This window comes from Nicotiana tabacum, chromosome 9, assembly GCF_000715075.1.
Source record: "Nicotiana tabacum cultivar K326 chromosome 9, ASM71507v2, whole genome shotgun sequence".
Taxonomy (NCBI): Eukaryota; Viridiplantae; Streptophyta; class Magnoliopsida; order Solanales; family Solanaceae; genus Nicotiana; species Nicotiana tabacum.
This window is the reverse complement of record NC_134088.1, coordinates 119,406,932-119,428,016: the sequence shown is the minus strand read 5'-3', so window position 1 is coordinate 119,428,016 and position 21,085 is coordinate 119,406,932. Positions and strand designations below refer to the sequence as shown.

At 33.8% G+C, this 21,085-nt stretch overlaps 3 protein-coding genes across 8 annotated transcripts; 2 read left to right on the top strand and 1 right to left on the bottom strand.

The window, feature by feature from the left end:
* Nucleotides 1-4,640: 4,640 nt before the first annotated feature.
* On the top strand, nt 4,641-10,546 carry LOC107801721 (F-box protein At2g32560-like). Its single transcript, XM_016625091.2, is given in 6 exon segments — nt 4,641-5,905; nt 5,908-6,402; nt 6,502-6,581; nt 6,979-7,157; nt 8,098-8,172; nt 10,024-10,546. Coding segments are annotated over 6 exon segments (1,194 nt in total). The 5' UTR covers nt 4,641-5,728; the 3' UTR covers nt 10,212-10,546.
* Nucleotides 10,547-10,949: 403 nt separating this feature from the next.
* Nucleotides 10,950-12,325, bottom strand: LOC142164393 (uncharacterized). The gene has a single exon (XM_075222371.1). It carries the CDS (start codon nt 12,248-12,250, stop codon nt 11,156-11,158), a length of 1,095 nt encoding a protein of 364 aa, XP_075078472.1. The 5' UTR covers nt 12,251-12,325; the 3' UTR covers nt 10,950-11,155.
* Nucleotides 12,326-14,130: 1,805 nt separating this feature from the next.
* LOC107801722 (GDP-mannose transporter GONST1-like) lies at nt 14,131-21,085 on the top strand. Of its 6 annotated transcripts, none has more exons than XM_075222145.1 (12): nt 14,131-14,374; nt 15,660-15,827; nt 16,314-16,456; nt 16,568-16,634; nt 16,919-17,147; nt 17,232-17,371; nt 18,072-18,201; nt 18,860-18,958; nt 19,824-19,978; nt 20,209-20,325; nt 20,427-20,524; nt 20,889-21,085. In XM_075222145.1, the coding sequence occupies exons 1-12, from the start codon at nt 14,364-14,366 to the stop codon at nt 20,951-20,953; spliced, it is 1,422 nt and encodes a 473-aa protein (XP_075078246.1). In that variant the 5' UTR covers nt 14,131-14,363; the 3' UTR covers nt 20,954-21,085. The 6 variants fall into 6 exon arrangements, with proteins under 6 accessions (XP_075078246.1, XP_075078245.1, XP_075078247.1 ...); XM_075222144.1 differs by having other exon boundaries at nt 16,314-16,480; XM_075222146.1 differs by having other exon boundaries at nt 14,136-14,418.

The following is a 21,085-nucleotide window of genomic DNA, read 5'->3' as shown; positions in this document are numbered from 1 at the left end:
CCATAGTGAGTGTCAAAGTCGGCCATCTCGTCTCTACCATTTCGAGATTAGGCTTGATACTTACTGGGTACACGTTGTTTACGTACTCATACTACACTTGCTGCACTTTTTGTGCAGGATCTGAGACAGGTACTAGTGGAGGACCTATCATCACATACCCACGTCATCCCGAGGCATAGTGGTGAGCTGCCTTTCTGAGCCGTTCTGCAGCTACCAGTGTCTCTTCTTATATTTATATTCTGTCTATTTCATTTCAGACAGTATTTGGAGTTTTGTATAATCTACTAGATGCTCATGCACTTGTGACACCGGGTCTTGGCACACACACATTGGTAGAAGTTGGTATTTTATTATTTTCTTGGAATAAAAGTTTAATCAATGTACGTATGACTTATTAGTTGGCTTGCCTAACTGTAGTATTGAGCGCCATCACGACCTATAGGTGAAATTGGATCGAGACAGCTGACTTAAGAAAAAGTGAAATTTATTTGGAAAAAACTTTAACCAAATTTTATGTCCAAATGGGCCCTATATATGTTCTACCATGACATTTTCAAAGTGGCTGTGTTCTATACTACACTAAATGGCATATCTAGACATTAGTGGCTATATTACACTAAATATAGCCACAAATGGGTATTTATTAACATGGTTAATAACATAATTAGATAGACCTTTAGTACTCTCTCTGTATTCTACGCGAAGAAATCAGAAATAGTCTGATTTACCACTGCTAATTGAAAATTAGCCATAATTTCAAAAATAATTAAAATTTAGCTACTTTTTTAACTAAAACACACATAAAAATCGGAAAAATTCCAGCATAATATGGTGGAGTTCGAATTTTTTATATATGAGATTCCATCATAATGAGGTGGAATTCATAATGTGCTAGAGTTCCAATATAATATGCTCGCAGTTTATATGCAGGAGTTCCATAATCCAACATGTTATGCTGAAACTTTCTGTGTTTCAGTTAGGGTACTTATGTTCATATTTTATCTCCGCCTTAAATAGCGACTACTTTTCAATAGATTTACAAACACTGACTATTTTTCAATAATCGCCGTTATGCTATGCCATTTTGGCCATATTCTACCTTGTGAAAAACTTAAATAAAACTATATTAAGTTCTTGATGTCATAATAGCGTGTGAGAAAAAGCTAACACGTTGGGTAGTTCAGATACAAAGTGGAGTTGCATGACAAATATAATTATTGAGATATAAGATATGGTTGGTGGGATAATAAATTGATATATCACCAATAAATAAATTAAAGAATAATTGTATTCACACGAACGAGTATAGATCTAAGATGTTAGCAAGATCTTTCGTGTTGCTTCCTAAGATTTAGGCTGGCAACAGCAAGTCCAAATAATTGCAAATTAAATTTCACATGAATATTTTTTTAAAAATAATTTTATCCAAACATTGTATTCATTAAACGATACAATACAATATAATACGATACATCATAAAACGATATGTAACAACCATCCAAACAAGCTGTTAGCGTTAACATACTTATGACTTTCTCTTAACAAATAGGAAAATATTTAAGTTTAGTGTTGAAAAAGTTAAAATCATAAGATAAGGGTAAATTTCACAAACGGTCATATAGCTATAATTTTTTTCATCAAAGTCATATAACTTTGTTTTCTCACACAAAAATCGTATAACTATGTCTTTTTTTACTAACTCACACAAAAATCATAGTGATCGAAAAATATAAATTTTCAGTAGTATTTTCTTATTTTGTGATTTTTATTTTTTATTTTCAGTCTAATAAATAATAATCCAATTAAAATTGGGATGACCCAACTCGACCTGGCCCACCCGACCCAATAATATATATATATATATATATATATATATATATATATATAATAAAAATAATACTAAATGTGAATAGTAAATTCTTCAAAATATGATACTTCTATCTTCTTCTTTTTTCAAGAGTTTTATTGAAATTGATAACTTTTTCATTTCAAGTGTTGTCTAATTATACGTTTTATTTCTTTATTTTTGTGTTAGAAACTCATGCATTCCGAACTAAGTTTTTTATGGGGGAAGAATTAACTTTTCGTATTATTTTAACTTGCATATATGGTTATTGGGTCAGGCTCGGTTGGGTCATTCCTATTTTAAGAAAAAAATATAAAATTAACTGACTGGTCGAAACTAATGGCATTGCTAGCCAAAATATATATAGAATGTGTATGTTATATGTATATAATACACACATATATAAAAAATATTTTATCGGCTATTATTTTTGGGAGGGCTAAAAATATACTCATATTTTTCCTATTTTTATTGGGTAATTATTAATTAGACCGAAAATAAAAAATAAAAAAACATAAAGCAAGAAAATATTTATTTTTTAACCTCTATGATTTTTATGTGAGTTAGTGAAAGATTTATGATTTTTGTGTGAGAAAACAACATTATATGACTTTTGTGAAAAAAAAATCATAGTTATATAATTTTTGTGTGAGAAAACAAAATTATATGACTTTGGTGAAAAAAGTCATAGTTATATATAAATTTGTGAAATTTACCCCATAAGATAATACTCTTTCTTTGAATTTGTATTTCACTATAGTACTCATTATAGTATAAGTTTTAATCGCATAATATCTACGATATAATTTTATGAGGTAATTGTTTCAAATTACTTATGATTTTAGTCACGATGACAAACTTGTATTCATTTTCTCCATTAGAATTATTTATATTTAACAAAATAAGGATATAATTTTGGTCATATTTTACTTGTTTTTAATATTTCACAAAGGGAGTTTAGAAAAGATGATTTTTTTTCATAAGAAAGAGGTTGACTTTGACTGCTTTTTTGAATTTTGATTGGAGAGTACGAAATTTTGATGGATTAATTGAATAGTTCCCTTTTGACTTTCTTGTTTCTTACAAATCTTGCTTACTAGGGGCATTTCTCGTTCTTTTCCCTCTAAGTTAATCAATCAAGGTCATAAAAAAATTTAGTGTAATCTCGCAAGTAACGTTTGAAACGAGTAGTGTGTATATACACATTACCCTTACCTTGTAAAAATAAAAATATTGTTATATTAATTAAATAAACAATAAATTATTTTCTTATTTTAGACAATAAATGTAAACCCGAACAATCCTACAATAAACGAAGAAAGAAACTAATATAAGAGTACACTTAATCATAAAAGATCACCACCGTTAGTCAAAGTTTTGAGTTCGAGCTACGAAAATAGAGAAATCATTGGTAGAAAATGAGTATTATTTTTAATAATTTTTACACGGCACAAATTTTTTTCTTTCACCATGCAGCATAAATTTGAATTAATGAAATCAATGGCTAAAAAACATCATATAGTTATACACAAAAATCATAAAAGAGCCTTAGACTTGATATAAGATAAATTTCAATAGTATATATAGACAGCATATATTGTAGCTAAGTTTTTTTTTTTCTGTTTTGAAACCAAATAGGAGTACATATTCTTGCTTGCATTGGCCAACAAACCCAAAAAAGGAAACAAAATTCACGATTGGTTTTGGTGGAATTAGGCATATAAGTTCATCAATCTTGTTGTAGCTGTAGATGAGCTACACTCTCACCTTTCAATTATTATTATTATTATTATTATTATTATTATTATTATTATTATTATTATTATTATTATTATTATTGTTATTATTATTATTGTTATTATTATTATTAAAGTAAAAATTATCGCTGTTAGAGCTAGAGATCATGAATTTTCCGGCAAAATTACAAGCTAAGACTATTTACATAAGACTTATAGTCTGTTTGGCCAGACTTCTTCAAGCCAAAAATACTTTTTTTTAAAAGTATTTTTTTTTCAAAGTTGAAGTGTTTGGCCAAGCTTTTAGAGGGAAAAAACGTACTTTTGAGTAGAAGCAGAAGTAGAAAAAAATAGTTTCTCTCCAAAAATACTTTTTTGAAAAGCAATTTTGAGAAAAATACACTTAGAATAAGTTTTTAAAAGCTTGACAAAACACCAATTGCTGCTCAGAAGTGCCTTTTAAGTAAATTAGCCAAAAGCAAATTGCTTCTCACCAAAAGTACATGAACTTTCTCGTACTCGCACATGATGGAACTTAGGTTTTGTTTGGCCATAAAAAAAAAAAATACTTTTTTCGATTTTTTTTTACTTTTTTTCGGAATCAGTATTTTGCCATGAAAAGCACAAGTTTCACTTGAAATTGAATTTTGAAATTTTTAGGAAATTTAAAAAGCTCCAAAAAGATGTCTTTCAAAATTTTACTTTAAACCACGTACAAAAATTTGAAAACAGCTCCAAATTGTATTCATGTCCAAACACAACTTTAATTTTTAAATACAATTTTTACTTGAAATTTTTTTTCATTTTTTTTTTCCGAAATTTCACAATTCTTATATCCAAACGTCCACTTAATACACCAAATTGCATTTGTTATTATTATTGTTATTGTTACTTTTATAATTTTGCATCATAGAATAACACATAATACTACCAACAATTGCATTTACTGGTTTAGCCGCTATTTCCTCCCACTTGTGTGTATGTTAGTTAGTAGTAACCAATAGGGGTGTTGTGTTTTGGGCGGTGCTACTTGCTGTGGGAGAGCAAATCCAAAACTTTTGCATTGAAATCCACAAAATAACAAAATAAAACTAACCAATCCATAAGCTTCTCTTCAACTATAAACCACACATTTCAGCTTTCTTGTTTTTGCCTTGTTTTCATTGGTTCTTTGCTCAACTTACCATTTCTTGTCCCTTACTTCCAAGAAATAGTGAGAAAAATAAAGGGTAGTGGTCAATTTTTTTTGTTTTTTGTTTTTTGTGATGAAGAATTTAGGTGGATGATTGAAAAGGGACAACCCCACTTGTTTAAAACTTCCATACTTCAATCATCCATTATTGTTTTTTACATTCATCTCCATATTTTCTTCTTCATTTGCCTTTGTATAATTACCTCAATTGGGAGTCTAAATAAATAAAATCACATAGTTTTGGTTTTTCAATATACAATCTTTGATTTTTTCAAGAAAGAGGTTGGTGACCTTTGTTTGTTCCCCATAAATTTGTACTATAAAAAGTTGGTATTTTTGATAAAAGGAGGGGTCTTTGTATCTGGACTTATCTCCTACTTTTTTCATCATTTGGGGATTTTTCCAGGTGTCAGAGACCCATATCAGATCTGTTTTCCCATCTTAGAATACAATAAAAGAAAAAAAAAATCCAATCTTTATTGTGTATATGAACTGATCTTGCACTCTCTACTGGATTATTGATATGGGAATTTGAGAACAACATAAATAGAGGAGAAGTATTCCACTTTCCTTTTGCTGTTGTGTCTAAATTTATGTGACCACTTATCCTTTGTTTTATTTCTTTTTGCTCATAAGAGTAAAAGGATTGTGTATATAGTAATAGATTTTATTTAGTTAAAGCTTTGTTTTTAGTCAATCTTGTTAGACTTTTGGTGAGGCCCACTCTTTGTTTTGGTGGGCTTCATCAAACCAATAGAAGGATAAAACCTGTATTTTTGGAAGGGATTGGTGGGGATCCCCTTTATCTCCTTTTTAAGTAGAGTTGTAGTTTAATAATTGTTATATAGTAGGAAGAAAGAGTAAAAGCAAATGAGTTTCTATTTATTTACCTAACTTTTGATCTTCTCCCCACATGATTTATGCTTAAATTGAATCATCAAAAACCTTTTTCAAATGCTTTTCTTATTGATAACTTGCTTCACCTTCATCACTTTCCTTTATAAGTCTCTTTCCCTTAAACCACTTCCCTTATGGAGTTCTGAGGTCAGATTGTTATCAATCTATTTTTGGAAAGATTTCTTGATTTTGAAACCTTTCAAGAAAGCATTTTGGAAGCTGGTTTTATCCCTTTTATTATTTCAAGAATGTCACTTAGGAGAAAGAGTTTCAGCTCTAGAGTAGAGAATGTTGATCGAAATTCAGAAATGTCTGTTCTTGATTTGCCTGAATTGGCTTTGGATTGTATTCTTGAGAGGCTCCCCCCTGAGGGACTTTGCAATATGGCCAGTGTTTGTAGTTTTCTGAAAGAGAAATGCAAAAGTGATTATCTTTGGGAAAGACATATGAAAGAAAAATGGGGTAGAGTTATTGGACCTGCTGCTTATAGGGAATGGCAGTGGCATATTGCTTCAAGAAATGATTCAAGTTTCTTTAACCAAGCTAAACAAAGAGGTTTTATGACTTACCTCTCTCAGTTTTGGCCTATTTCATTAGTTAGTAGATCTAATTCTAGCATTAGTAGTATCAAGAAAAAACATACCCCACCACCTGTTGATTCAGTTATGTCTTGGTATCTTGCTCTTGAATCTGGCAAGTTTTGGTTCCCTGCTCAAGTTTACAATCGAGAGGTATCATCAAATTTCTTCCTTCAAATCTTCAGTTTGAATCGTTTCCTTTTGTGAAATGTAACTGTTAATAAGATTATTTTCTCTGTTTCTAATTTGCAGAATGGGCATGTTGGTTTTATGCTATCTTGCTATGATGCTGAGCTTAGCTATGATCTAAGAACTGACACTTTCCAGGCTAGGTAATTGGAAATATATACTCACAAATCTTGATTCTTAAATGTTTCTCCTCTTTTTGTGGGCTAAAACCAGTGGAATTGTCATTGTAAGCCGTGTCGGAGCCATAAATTTCACTAATAGGTGTCAAAATATAAAGAAGTTAAATACACGAAGAGGCTAATTAGGGGAGTAACATATAGTATATATACATGAAAATAATTTTTTGACCTAGCTATACATTGTAATTTTCCGGCTTTGTCCACTGACTCCGGCCACTGATTGTAAGTTAGATATAAGTTCCTGTTACTTTCCTTTTTGCTACATATGAAATTAGAAGTTCAAGAAATGCTTTTCTTGTTGTAATAATATATGTAAATGAGTTGTGAAAAATTAGTTTTGTTTCTATAATTTATTTTGCAGATATCCTCCACATGGAAGGAGGGCAATTGCAATAGAGACAGGTGTAACATGGGATAGATTAAGAGCTCCCCCTCTTGATACTTCTCCACATGATCTTTATATCTCTGATTGCTTAACTGAATTATGCCCTGGTGATCACATTGAGATTCAATGGAGAAGAAACAAAGAATTTCCTTATGGTTTGTTCCTCCATTAACTCTTCCAACATTCTCTACCATTTTCATTCTTTTTGATTTAGTGTAATTTTTTGCCATACTGTATTTTGGTCTAAGGGAGCTTTGGTGTAAACGGGTAAAGTTGCTGCCATGTGATCAGAACGTCACATGTTCGAGCCGTGGAAACAGCCTCTTGCAGAAATGTAGGGTAAGGCTGTGTACAATACCCTTGTGGTCCGGCTCTTCTCCGAACCTTGCGCATAGCGGAAGCTTAGTGCACCGGACTGCCCTTTATTTTATTTTGGTGAAGTCAGCTACTATTCTAATGTTCCTTAATTGTGGATGATGTGTTACAAAACAAACTTCCTGGTAGTATCTAGGAAAGAGGACTAATCCTAGTCCTATTTCCAACTTGTTAGAATCTTTTTCTTTTTTTCAAGTAAGGTCCCCTTCTCTTGATCTCCCAAAACGTGTTCAACTGTTAAGCCTGCCTTAATTGACCACAACTTTTTGATGGACATAGTGGAACTTTTTCACTATTGATGAATTTGGGGATATATTTTCAGCAGTACATGTTGGGTGTGCTATGAACAGTTAATTCCTAGTTCCTACTCATCTCTTCCATTGTATATGATCTTATGATTAATGAAATGTCATGAAATATTCAAATTACAAGCTCTAAAGATTCTTTTGGTACGTGTAAAAAGCCAATCGCGGTCAGTATAAAATGAATTGGAGAAAGTCATTGTTTTTCAAATGGAAGGTGGCCAGTCTTTCTTGTTTGGTAGAAAGTTGCATCAGTTGATCAACAAAAACTTAGGATTCCTATTTTTTGATTTGAGTCCACTGTCAATTTCTTTCTAGGAAACGTGACTTACTTTGATTGGTGTTTGAATCTTGAAGATATGAACAAATCTATCTTTTGGTTTTGCAATCTTTGAATTTTTGGGGCATACTTTTGCAGGCTGGTGGTATGGTATTGTAGGCCACTTGGAAACATGTGATGGAAATGAGTTTTACTGCCGTTGTCATGATAGTGGTGAGTTATTTCCCCTTTCACATCTACTATAGCTAGTAGTGTTTTTTAGCTATATACTTTTACACTAAGTTGGAGAATCTAGTCTGTAGCTTTACTTACCACTTATCTGTCAACTGTCTTATTAAACGGGCTAAAATCCAAGATTTAGCTATATACTTGTACACCACTAACTCCATTACTAAACGGGCCAAAATTCAAGAAACGTAAACATCAGTTCCCGTTCGCGCATGTCAAATTCAAGATCACAAGTCTCATTTGTGGTCCACTATTAGAACAACAAGACATATATTATGGTTAGATCGATATTATTGTTGTTATTAACCATCCGAAGAAAGGGTGGACCTACAAAAGCTTGTGGACTTGCCTAGTTGTTTACATTCAAGATTTTCGCACACACATGTATAGGAGAGACATCTTAGCTGTGAATATAATTTGAGTATGACACATTACTTGTTTGTAGTCTACGTGCTTTACATCTTTAAATTTTTTTGATGAAATTGTCAATTCATCCTTATCGAAGATAGCGTTGGCGTAACTGGTAAAGTTGCCTCCATGTGACTAGCAGGTCACGGGTTCGAGCCGTGAAAACAGTTTATTGTAGAAATGCAGGGTAAAGCTACGTATCTATTGTAGTCTGGCCCTTCCCTGTACCCTGTGCATAGCGGAAGCTTAGTGTACCGAGCTGTTCCTTTAGCTACAATTGTTCATTATCACAAAAAAAACCTTTTCTTCCCTTCATTTTGCATGTGGGCCCATCTTTTATGCCACACAATTGGTCCCCAAGACAAAGTCCTATTCAGTTTGTCATCTTTTCTTCCAACATGATCATAAGTGCCGTCTCAGTGGAGCATATTTAATGATAAGCAAACTGAAAGAGACTTGTAATTCTCTCAGCCTATGATTCTTTCTTATGGAGCTGGAATTATTCTGCCTTTTAATATTGAGATTATTGTATTGATCCAAGATTTTTTATTTTCTCAGTCTTACTATTCTTGGATCAACTGATATTGGTGAATCCTAAAGTCCTAGTTTCACATTTAGTACACCAGCATGCATTGCTTCAAACACTACTCTCCTTTTGTGAAGTTTGTCAAGATCTTTCATAATTCAAAAGATTAACTTCTGCCCCTAACTCTACACCCATTAAATATTACATAGATTTTAAACTCATCTTTTAGTAATAGTAGGAAGGGGAGTCTTGGCGTAACTAGTAATGTTGTTGCCACGTGACCAAGAGGTCACGGGTTCAAGCCGTGGAAACAACCTCTTGCAGAAATGCAGGGTAATGTTGCGTACAATAGACCCTTGTGGTCCAGTCGGCCCTTCCTCGAACCCTGCGCATAGCGGAAGCTTAGTGCACCGGACTGCCATTTAGTAATAGTAGCAAGCAAACTATAATAAATGTACATTCACTTTGAACACCTTCTGTCAGTTGAGAAGATCTCCTAAAAAATGGTTAAGTCCTCAAGCCTTCATTTAATCCATCAAAAACTGTTCTTCATTTTTAAGTCAGCTATACGAATCATCTATATCTATTTCGCTCTAAGGCCTCATTTAGCCAAGTTCTCTCTTTCAATTAGTTGAAACTTGATGTAAGGTTTCAAAGGTGTAATATCTCACATTGTAAATGAAAAACGGGTCGGGGGAATGGAGTAACAAGAGGATTACATACTCTAGCAGATATGAACTGTTCTAAGGAAAAATCAATTCAGTACTAGAAAACTAATACTATATATCTTTGATCTTATGAACCACTACAGCGCCAATGTGATCCCTTTTAATCTTGCTACTCGAAACTTTTTCGTTCTAGTGTGTTGTCATGGTTTCTGAATATCAATGTGGTACCTGCAGATACTGTAATTCTAGAGTTCAATCAATATACTCCTGGATCGCGGTGGAGAACAACAACCATTGATAGGAAAGATCATCGCGAAGAAGGAAATGAAGCTGATGGATTTTATGGAGGAATTCGGAAGCTTCAGAGCAACGAAGAGATTTCTATGTGGAGACACCTCTGGCCAACCGATGCGTTGGAGTAAGTTGAAAAAGAGTATTTGGAAGTTACTCGCTTAATGCTTCACTGTTGTTGGCAAAAAGATCACCATTACAAAAGCTCATTTGTTCCTTCAGAATGTGAAATAGTTACACAAGAACTTAGAAGTTCACTTCCACTAGCATTTTCAGTGCCTTTTTTCAGTCATGTCTATTGTTTGTGATCAGTGGGGGAGTTAGAAGAGGTTATTTTGATACTGCAGAGATTGCCTTATTTGCTTCTCCACAAGTCCAAATTGTTTGTAAAATAATTACCACGTTTACAGATTGATTTGTTTAGTGAATCTATTAAAGCTTTAGTATAGCTTCTTGTACTAAGAAATTAGATTCTTGATTTATCTCTTACCACCTTTATGGTTTCTTTTGATCAATGAAAGGATAGATGCTTAGTTATATATATATATAAAGAAAAAAAAGGAGCTAATAGTCGAGTGCGCACAAGCTACCATTATTTAAAAAGATACAAAATGAGCTAATTTAATATTTCCATGTCTATAATATTTCCATGTCGAAGAAATGAGGATATCAAGGTGGATGTGCATAATAGATAAGATTAGGAATAAAGTTATTCGAGACAAGTTAAGAATGACATCCGTGGAGGACAAGATGGGGGAAAATACTGGCATATGAAGAGGAGAAGCACTTGTTCTAAATAACTACAACCACAAAAACTCGATTTCATAACTGAATTTTTTTTTCTTTTGATCAATGAAAGAGATTGGTTTGTTAATGACATCTAATAATACAGAAAACTTTTCTTTCAAGAGAAACTCTCACAAATTTGTTCAACCCTATATGGAACATAAATCACTTATCCTATCAAATGAAAATCCTATGACTTCCTTTTCTATCACTAAATAAAGAAAGTTTCAAGTTTACATTATAGGACAAAATAAAGAACCAAAAATACTACTGATAGACATATCTTTCTTTAAGCTTTTTCAAGTCCATAACCCAAACAAAGTGCTGGTTTGTACTTCACAATCACCAACTTTGGCTCCCCTCCATTTACCTTTTTACTCACATTGTCATTACCATTTCCCTTGAACTTGAAACTCAATTTCTTGAAGTAATTTGGCTTCCATAGAGCTGATATTGGATTATTCATCTTTCCTTCACTATTATCCTTTCTAAATGATGCATATTTCACTAACATTCCTTTGAATTTTTGCATTTTGGTTTCCACAAAAACATCCCCTATAGTAGAGTACTCTTGAGCAACACCATTTGAAGTGGGCTTGTTGGGCTTTGGCTCTTTCTTTCCAAAAAGCAAGTTTTTGGGCTTCTTGGATTCTTTTGGGCCTGGCCCAATAGTCATAGAATGGTCTAGAACCCATCTTCCATATGATGCTCCCTTGGCCTTAGACTCAATGGGCTTTCTTGTGTTTGGGCTTGAAGGTTGAATTGGTGTCATGGACACAATTTCTTGTCTCATTTCCTCAATAGTCCATTCCATATTTTTGGCTCTAAATGGTGAGAGTGACCTTGTTCGTTTATGGTGATTTGAATTGTTACTTCTCCCTCTATTTTCTTCATTCATCACCTTTTGCATGGAAACAACGAAAGGATCAACGTTACGGCGAGCAAACGGAGACTTAACTATTGCACTCGGAGCGATAGTTGAACATGTAATCGATCGTTGGCTAGTATATTTCGTGTCATTGTTGTCACATTGGAGCCTTGGTGGTAGTTTAAGGGGCATGACTTGACCATTAGAGAAAAGTTCATCAGCAAATGCCAAATCAGGGAGTGAGCCACCCCGCTCTCTTCGTTTTTCTTGCCATGACTGATCATCCTTGGAGTGCTCAATGTTCTCACACGTCTCAAACTCCATGCAATTATCAAACTTTTTACTCGTTTCAAATTCAAAATCACTCAAGGTCAACTCACAAGCGTCATCAGTTGTAACACTACCAAACTTTTTACCTGGACTAGCCGGAGCGCTATGGTACTGCACCATGTAAGAAGTTGGGCTAGTTGGTGCTGTCACATAAGGAGAAGTTGAAGATGGAGATAAAAACTCCATAACTATAAGTTTGAGAATTGAGTTTTAGGCAAATGCAAATGAGAAGGTTTTGAATTTGCTCTTAAGAACAAAGAATGACTTGGAAAGGTTTTTGAGTGCTGAATATTTTGCTCCTGAATTTAAGGATTCCCTAAGTCACAAGCACTACCATTTAGTGTAAAATAATCTTCAAACCTAAAATAACATAGAAAATGCTAATTCATGTCCCTAACTATAGACTAGCTTAAAACATTCAAAATATTGGTGTATAGTTGTTTGATTACAAAAATGGTCATATGTGGACCAACCACAATAACATTTTGTGCATATTTAGATATTTTGGTGCTTCTTTCTTGGACTTTTCTATTGTTCAAAGACCAAAAGCTTGTCTCATAAACTTTAAAAAAACAAACCACTTAGTTATCTTATTTCTATTAGAGTTAGTGAAAGTATTTGGTCTTGCACATATTTTGGATATTTATAATTTGTGGGACGAGACAAAAGGGATAAGAAACACAGAAGTGATTTATTATTCTATGCAATAAGATAATTGTATTATTGTATATATAAGTTTGACAGATGTACTTATTAATTTGTCATGTCCGTGTTTTCCTCCATTTTGTGTCTTTTTATTTCCTTTTCTTTCTCTTCTATCCTCTTTGTCCTAAATAAAGAATTATATGGTAGAAAATTACAAGAAGACACAAACAAAAGCATGAATAGATTATATAGCTATCCAAGATGTGATTCATATACACATTCACACGTTTGACTCAATCATGGATGGTCTACTTGAATCTCATTTTCAAAAATTTAAGTTTGAATTACTCCATGATGAAGCCATTCGTGAATTGATCTTAGTACATGTGGATAATCATCAACGGTCAAATACTTAGTTTATTGGATTTTGCGTAAACGCTATCGATCTTCTATTATTATTATTATTGTTGTTGTTGTTATTATTATTATTGTTATTATTATTATTTAATTTTTAAATAATTTAAGTATGAGATTGATGTTAGTGCATATAAATACATATTCTGGCTTAAAAAAATGTTATTTCCATATATAAAATGATTTTTTTTAATGAAGCTACTAGTATCAAATGGCGTCCCTCACTAGAAGGTTCATTCGCCATTGCCAACAATCAAACACCACTAGATATTCTTGTTCTTGCAATAAAATAATATTGCCAGCGCACCCATTATTTTTGGCTCGATCTATTTTTATATAAATAATTTATAACAAAGATATGTGGACCTACCCCTAATGGACATTATGCTTGCAATTCCTCTTCTTTCCTTCTTCAATTTCCACAAAAAAGCATTATGTCTCCAAAGGAATGATTCAAATTTAAATAGTGACACTACTAAAAAAACATGAATTATCGACGGACAAATTCTGTAGCTAAATAAAAAAATTTGTCGTTAAACCTATTTGGCGAGATTATCAAAAAGTTTTATTAATGATGAACGATTTAGCGACGAAGTTCGTAGCTAATTCTAATTTTTTTTGTTGTATGGAAGGTATAGAGAAATCATATTAGAATTTCATCCATCAAACTTTAATGTAAGTCCATTTATTTGGGATGAATATTATTACTCAACTTCTTTACTTATATATTTATTGTACTGGACTGTCCCATCATATAATCAAGTTCGCACGAACCGTCCAAGAAAAATTCACAAAAGCATAAAACAATGAGGAGAAGCTAGCCAATCAAGTTGGGATTTTGAAAAGATTTGACTTTCCAACTTGGAGTCTTTGACTGTTTTATCAAACATGCTTTCTTGCCAAACCCACTTTTCATTCTTTCATTGGTATTGGTATTGGTATTATACCTAAATAAAAATGGCGTTATATAAAACGACATCGTTTACTAACTGAACTGGAAGTGACACTTCCTTAAGAGTCAACTCAGTAATTCTAATTCCGCTCTAGGCTAAAATTTTAGTGCCCTTTTGAAATTCAAACAAAAATATAAAAATATTAGCTAGCACTCTCCTTACATCTCTTCTTTCCACATAATATACCAAATAAAGAATTACTTGTTGTATTTCTTTTCATTATTTTAAATTTTATTTTTTTGTTCTTTTTTCATACAAATTGAGGAGTTGACAAACCGGTTGGTTGAATGAATTCAAGGTAATTTGGTGACTCTTATATCTCTGTGTGATCCAATATATCATGTATGTATATAATTTCATAATGGGTCAGTTTTATTTTATTTTATTTACCTAAAGATTTAAACTTTGTGGTCTTTTTTTGAGTTCTTGATTGGTAAATGGAGAGACCTTTGTTCTTGTTTTCTCTTATCATTTGGGTGTAACAAATTTTGCAATAAAATTTGTATCTTTTCTGCCTCTGTTTATATATTTATTTTTCCAAAGAATTGAATTTCAGCCTTTGCTGCTTTCTTGGTCTAGCTGTATATTTGAGCTGATCAATGCATCATATCAGTTTCAAGGCTTTTTGAAACAATGAAAAGAAAAAGGACAAATTTTGAGGAGGGGGAACTGCCAATGTGTGCTTGTTTGTCTGCTGTATACTGTTTGTGTTGCATCATATTCAAGCTGTGATAAGGAAAAGGGGGGGGGGGGGAGTATAGTTTTACTTGTTTGAATGATGAAGATAATATGGGCAGCCCGGTGCACGAAGCATCCCGTGTTTACGCACGGTGGAAGGGCCGCACAAGCATCATTGGCTGATTTCACGGCTTGAACCCGTGACCTATAGGTCACACGGAGTCAACTTTACCGTTGCTCAGTCAACTTTACCGTTGCTCCAAGGCTCCCCTTCCGAATGATGAAGATAATAAGATACTGTTAACTGGTTCTTGAGAAAAAAATGTTAGTAAGTTTTTAGTTTTAGTTTAATTTGTGAAGCAGGAAATATGTCAAAAGAAGTTTTTTGCTTCATTTTTGTTAATAAGTTGGCTGATAGAGTTTGGGTTGCAATGAAGCTCAGTTTTATAAGCTTTTTTTAGCCTGCATCGCTGCATGGTAACATAAAGTCTCTTTGAGGATGGATAGAAATTAGATTGTGCTATACTTTAATATTTATGAGGTTAGTAAGCTGAAATGGTACAAATGGTGGGGCTAAGTTAACCATTTCACTTTTCAAAGTCTAGCATGGGCCTCCTTTAATTGTTTTGGCTGATGTTGATGAACGTTATTGGCTGGATCAGTGCACCCTAGGTTCTGCTTAATAAATGTCAGAAACAAGGAAAGTTTCAATCTTTGTTTCCTTTATGTTAAATATTTCTGAGTTTGAGTTTAAGCTGCATTATGATGTTCATGCTCTACATTCCTGGAATCCGATGTTATATGCTTCTTGTATGATGAGTTCTTATGGTTGGTGTTAAGTTACAGCTCTATTTGACACTTTATTGATGCTTATAGCCTTAAATAATTTTTTTTTCTAATTGAAGAGGTTTATCCGTGGCTTCCTCTCTGGATTCTCCTGATCCACTTTCGGAAAGGAGTCTTATAGAGGATAGTAATAACAGTAGCCAAGGCGGGGAAAGAAACTTCTTTGATCATCAACCTATTTTGCTGGATCACGTCTCCAGTTCTTTCAGAAGAGAAGTAGTTAACAGGTGCACTTAATTGATGCCCTTATCGTCTTCCTTTGTCATTATATTTTAGTTGTCTTTCATTATCATTACTTACATTGGTTCATTTCTGGTTGGTGGAGCTTATTATTAATCCTTGGTGATATGTTTGCTTCTTGTTGGTGGACTTGTTAATACTGATAATGCATTTCATTTCAACGTGGTGGTATTTTAATAGATACTACCGCTGCTACTTGCTCTAGGTCTCTTGGAGATTCACCCAGTTTTACAACTGTGAACATATCTATTATATGAAGATTTATATTTTTGGTATGTTGATATGCATAGGTTTCAAGACTATAATCCTTGTACATAGCGCTTACCTTTCAAGACTATAATCCTTGTACATAGCGCTTACCTTGCAAACATCATGCATCTTTTCTTTCTTCCTAGTAGTGGTTGCTACAAACACTGTATTTCTACTTTGGATACAAGTATTCATATTGCATTGTATTTATGAAATACTGGCAGACTTGGAGCGGACAATATCACCAATATATTTCCTAATATCTTAAGGGCAGTCCTGTGCACTAAACTCCCGCTCTATGCAGGCTCGGGGGAAAGGTCGGACCACATTGGGTCTTATGTGTGTTTCTGCAGAATGATGCATTGCAGTATGTTCTTTTGTGGTTCACAACGTAATTTTTTATTATATATTATGCCTTGTGAAAGCCATTTTGGTATGCTACTGCATGGCCAGTGAGAAATAAAATATTTTTTTGCAGGGATTAAAGAGGCAATGAGAGTTCAATCATCTGTCGTTGCACTCTTTTCTCTTTTGGTGGAAAGAGGGTAATAGGGAAAAAATATTTTTCATGTTGTTTTTAGCTCTCATCTAATTTGCAGATTCTTAAGCGCTCCCTTCATTGATGTGCTAAATTATATGTTGCTTCTCTGAGTTACAGCTGGATGATGGCTATGTTTTCTCCTTAACATTATTTTCCTTTTTGCAATATTAGGGACTCTATTAAGCTGTTGCCTTGGTTTGTTTGTTTTTCATGGCCATGCTACTAATTTTGATTAGAATAATTTCAAATACACTGTAATTGAAATTACTATTTTTTAATTGTCTTCAGATCCTTTTCCATGAAAGCTGTAAATAAAAATGATGAAGATTTGGAAAATGGGATGTTGGAGAAAGATACAGAGAAGTCAGCACGCAGCAATAAAGTTGTCACAGTACACAATAAGGCCTTGCTATCCGGAGTCGCTTATTGTATTTCGTCCTGTAGCATGATATTAGTGAACAAGTATGTACTCTCCAGCTATGACTTTAATGCAGGGATTTCATTGATGCTCTATCAGGTGCTTCCCAAGCTTTGTTACATTTTTGAGCTATCGAGGTATATAGGTTGGGTAGTGACAATTAATCTTTGATCTTTTATGCAGAATTTTGTCTCGGTTGTGGTGGTTTCTACCTTGAGACTTTTTGGGGTAATTTCTACAGAACCACTCACTTGGAAGCTAGTCAAAGTCTGGTTGCCTGTTAATGTTATATTTGTTGGGATGCTTATAACAAGTATGTTCAGGTACAAGATACTCCCACGTCACATTTGTTGTACCATGCATTTCATTTTTTGAATATGTCTATTGTTTTATTTCCTGCTGGTTGCACAAGTCATTCATTGAGCCCTATTATGTTGGAACTTGGAAGTGCATCTATGATGCACAGTTCTTTGGGAACAGTTTGTCGATGTGATCGAGTCAGCTGGACCTTTATGCAAGATTATATTTCATGGGAATTCATTGCTTTCCATAGGCATATTTGAATATGCCTATTGTTTTATTTTTTGCTGGTTGCACAAGTAACACTCAAAACCCCCCACACACGCGCGCGCGGGCACTGTGTATGTTTGGAGGTTCTCTAATTCATGTATCTTCTGTTTGGTGTCTTATGTATGTCAATTCCTCTCTCTTTAGATGAAACAAAAGATGCTTAAGATGTAGGTCATAAACACTCAAATTGTGATTACACGGCATGTCAAAAAGCAGAAAAAGGTAAAAAAACATTAAAATTCAAGAAAAAAAGGTTTCAACTGCAGCTATTTATGTTCTTCTGCTCCACCATTTTCATCACTAATTTCAGTACTCTTCCATTTTATCTACATATTGTGCAGCAGCATTAAAAGATGCTTTAGCATACAAGTTGCTTTAGCGTTTACCAATTAAAGCTGTGATTCGATGAATCTTGGCTGAATAGCTTACTTCTAATTGTCTTATTTCCTGCAGTCTAAAGTACATCAATGTTGCTATGGTCACTGTCCTGAAGAATGTCACTAATGTGATAACTGCTGTTGGTGAGATGTATTTATTCAACAAAACCCACGATAACAGAGTTTGGACTGCTCTTTTCCTGATGGTATGATATTAGCTTAAATAGCTAAAATAGATTTTTTGCTTCGGTAGCATCATAGCTACTATCATGGTATGTTGGCTGTGTGTAAGTGGGAGCAAGATAGCATGTACCAAATTGTCTGCGGTTGATCAAAATCAGTTATTACTCTAGGCTTTACATTTTCTTCTTGTCACTTGCACATAAGAGGAACTCTGCTGTTGTTTCGTGTTAGTTTTTCCTCTTATGTCTGCTAATCTTTTTTTAAAAATCTGCATCATACCTATTACTGATTCATGTGTTAAGCGCATCATAAAGTTCAAGTACCCTAATCCTCGGTCAAAGGCATATTAAGTGATGCCTACTGGGAATAGAATGAATCTCATGGTGGGACTAAATGCTATATGCTGTATTGAGGACAAACGGCAGTTATGATAATGAACGGTGTGCCATCTTTTTTTTTTTTTTCCTTTTCGAGTATTGCTTCTGGTACCAATGGTACTCTCTGGTAACTAGTGCTATCAGTAGTTTTCATGAGTATAAGATCAAGATCAGTAGTTATTGGAATATCCATCGTCAACCCTAAAATCATCAGATTTAATGTGATTTCGCTACCAACTTTGAAATATAATGTACTTGTGAGATGAAAGCTTTAGAGATGTAACTCGTTAGTTGTGTTGTGCAGATTATTTCAGCAATTTCAGGAGGAGTTACTGATCTTTCTTTTCATGCCATTGGTTATACATGGCAGATTATTAATTGTTTCTTGACAGCGTCATATTCTGTAAGTGCATCTTTTTCTTGTGTTTCCTTTATGATCAAATATATATGGGCTCAATATCTGTGCTTTCTCTATAAAAAGAATGATGCCCACATGTGAGGAGGCAAGTTGATGACGATATTGAATAGATACATCACTGTCCTGGATATCCTTTGTAACAACTTAATCTTTTACTAAAAGGAGCTGCAAAATTTTAGATTACACTCTGATGTTTCCTACTGAAGAGATATAATAGGAACGTATCCCCTTGTAAACTTTGAACTCTGAAAGTATCTTAGGCAGTAACTGAATTGCCATATACCTCTTTATGTGCTCTCAGTATGAAATTAAAATGATGATACAGTTTTGACCTTGTAATCATGTAATGTTAATCATGGTATTCATAATGTTGCTGTCTGTCCAGGTAAAGAGATTTAATGTTTCCTGATTTAATTCTTAAAAACTCAATTATTTGAAAATATATAGTGTTTTAGTTAATATAATTTGAGATCGAATTGAGACTCGAACTTGAGCCTTGTTAGCTTGTGTTCAATTTGAAGCTTGTCCCATATTCCATTAGGCAGTAAGCTAGATCCCAGCTATTCAATGTTTCAGTCAAGCTCAAAACATCCAGAACTTGACTCGGCATTGATTTCTTCTTGATAACACCTCCAATTCTGTTTTCCATCAGTAATGGGACAAGCAGCAGAGTTTACCAGAATTGATTTGTGAGCTTCTTATCTCCGTCATTTTTCTTGAGGTCACATTTGATTTGATGTTCTAATTAATCATTTAAAACTTCTAATATGTTTTGTGCATGTCAACGCGTTGACCTGATTTCCCACGCTAATGCTTAAATTTAAAATAATGTTGTGATCTTCTGGTGAAGTTGACTCTACGCAGGGTGATGGACACTGCCAAGCAAGTGACTAAATCCGGGAACTTGGACGAATTTTCAATGGTTCTGCTAAATAACACGCTTTCACTGCCTTTAGGCATTGTGCTTATATTAATATTCAACGAGGTGGACTACCTTTCTAGAACGTGAGTTTTGGTTTCGTAAAGTAGCAATTTGTTCTCCTCAATTCTTTTTTTGATTTATCTCGTCTGTAAGTAGTAACCATTCTCTTAGGCACTCACACATTCACATGTATGTACATGCTTTGTGCCTATTGTTTAAACCTGTGATAATTTCTAATACATATTGCTACTTACTGAAGGCGAATACTGCTATATTGCACATTGAAAATTTTGCGACATGTTTTTTGGTGCAGGCCACTATTACAATTGCCAACATTCTGGTTGGTAACAACCTTTAGTGGATTTTTGGGCTTAGCAATTAGCTTCACATCTATGTGGTTTCTTCACCAAACAAGTGCCACCACTTATAGGTATGGTTCTTTTCAAATGACTGCGCTATTTCATTTTTCTTTGATTAATTTGACATTAAATCTTTCCCTATTTGATTTTTCTTTGATTTCGGATTCTGCAGTCTTGTGGGATCACTAAATAAGATACCACTCTCTGTTGCTGGTATTTTCCTCTTCCATGTCCCAACAAGTCTGGAGAACTCTGCCAGTATATTCTTTGGTGAGTGTTTACTCTTTCTCTTTACTCCAGCAGCGTACACAAGATTTTGCACGAATATTTGATTCATTGTCGCACAAGGTAGGGCTAAGGGGAAACTGAGTTCTAGGACTTAACGTCCTATCTCAAATTGATGTTTACTTTGCATGATTTTAAGCTTTTCGGATTACACATTATTTTTAGAAAAATATTATGTATGTGTGTGTGCGCGCGCTGCATTTAATTTTTCTGCGAAGCAGTGTTTGCTGTCACTACTTGGTTGAAGGTGCTTTCGGCACTACTTTACCCTACTACCTTTCTAAATCAAAGATGTGCTTCATTTAGCTAAGAACAATATTAAGGAAAAAGTATGTGTTGCATTTTGCAGGCCTCTTGGCTGGAGTATTTTTCGCCCGAGCAAAGATGCAGGAGAAATCTCAATCTCGATCTTGAACAGTGGAAACTAACACCCTTTCAATTGTATATTAGCTTTTCTTGTACAACAAAAAATGTGACATGATCAATCAATTCAAGAGATAGATCAAGATTTTCATTCATCAATGGACCTGCCTATTCTGATACAAA

Coding starts and splice junctions, on each gene's coding strand:
- LOC107801722 (XM_075222144.1), top strand. Junction 18,202..18,859: donor GGACTGCTCTTTTCCTGATG/GTATGATATTAG, acceptor TGTGTTGTGCAG/ATTATTTCAGCAATTTCAGG. Junction 20,525..20,888: donor CTCTGCCAGTATATTCTTTG/GTGAGTGTTTAC, acceptor TGCATTTTGCAG/GCCTCTTGGCTGGAGTATTT.
- LOC142164393 (XM_075222371.1), bottom strand. CDS start 12,250: ATGGAGTTTTTATCTCCATCTTCAACTTCTCCTTATGTGACAGCACCA.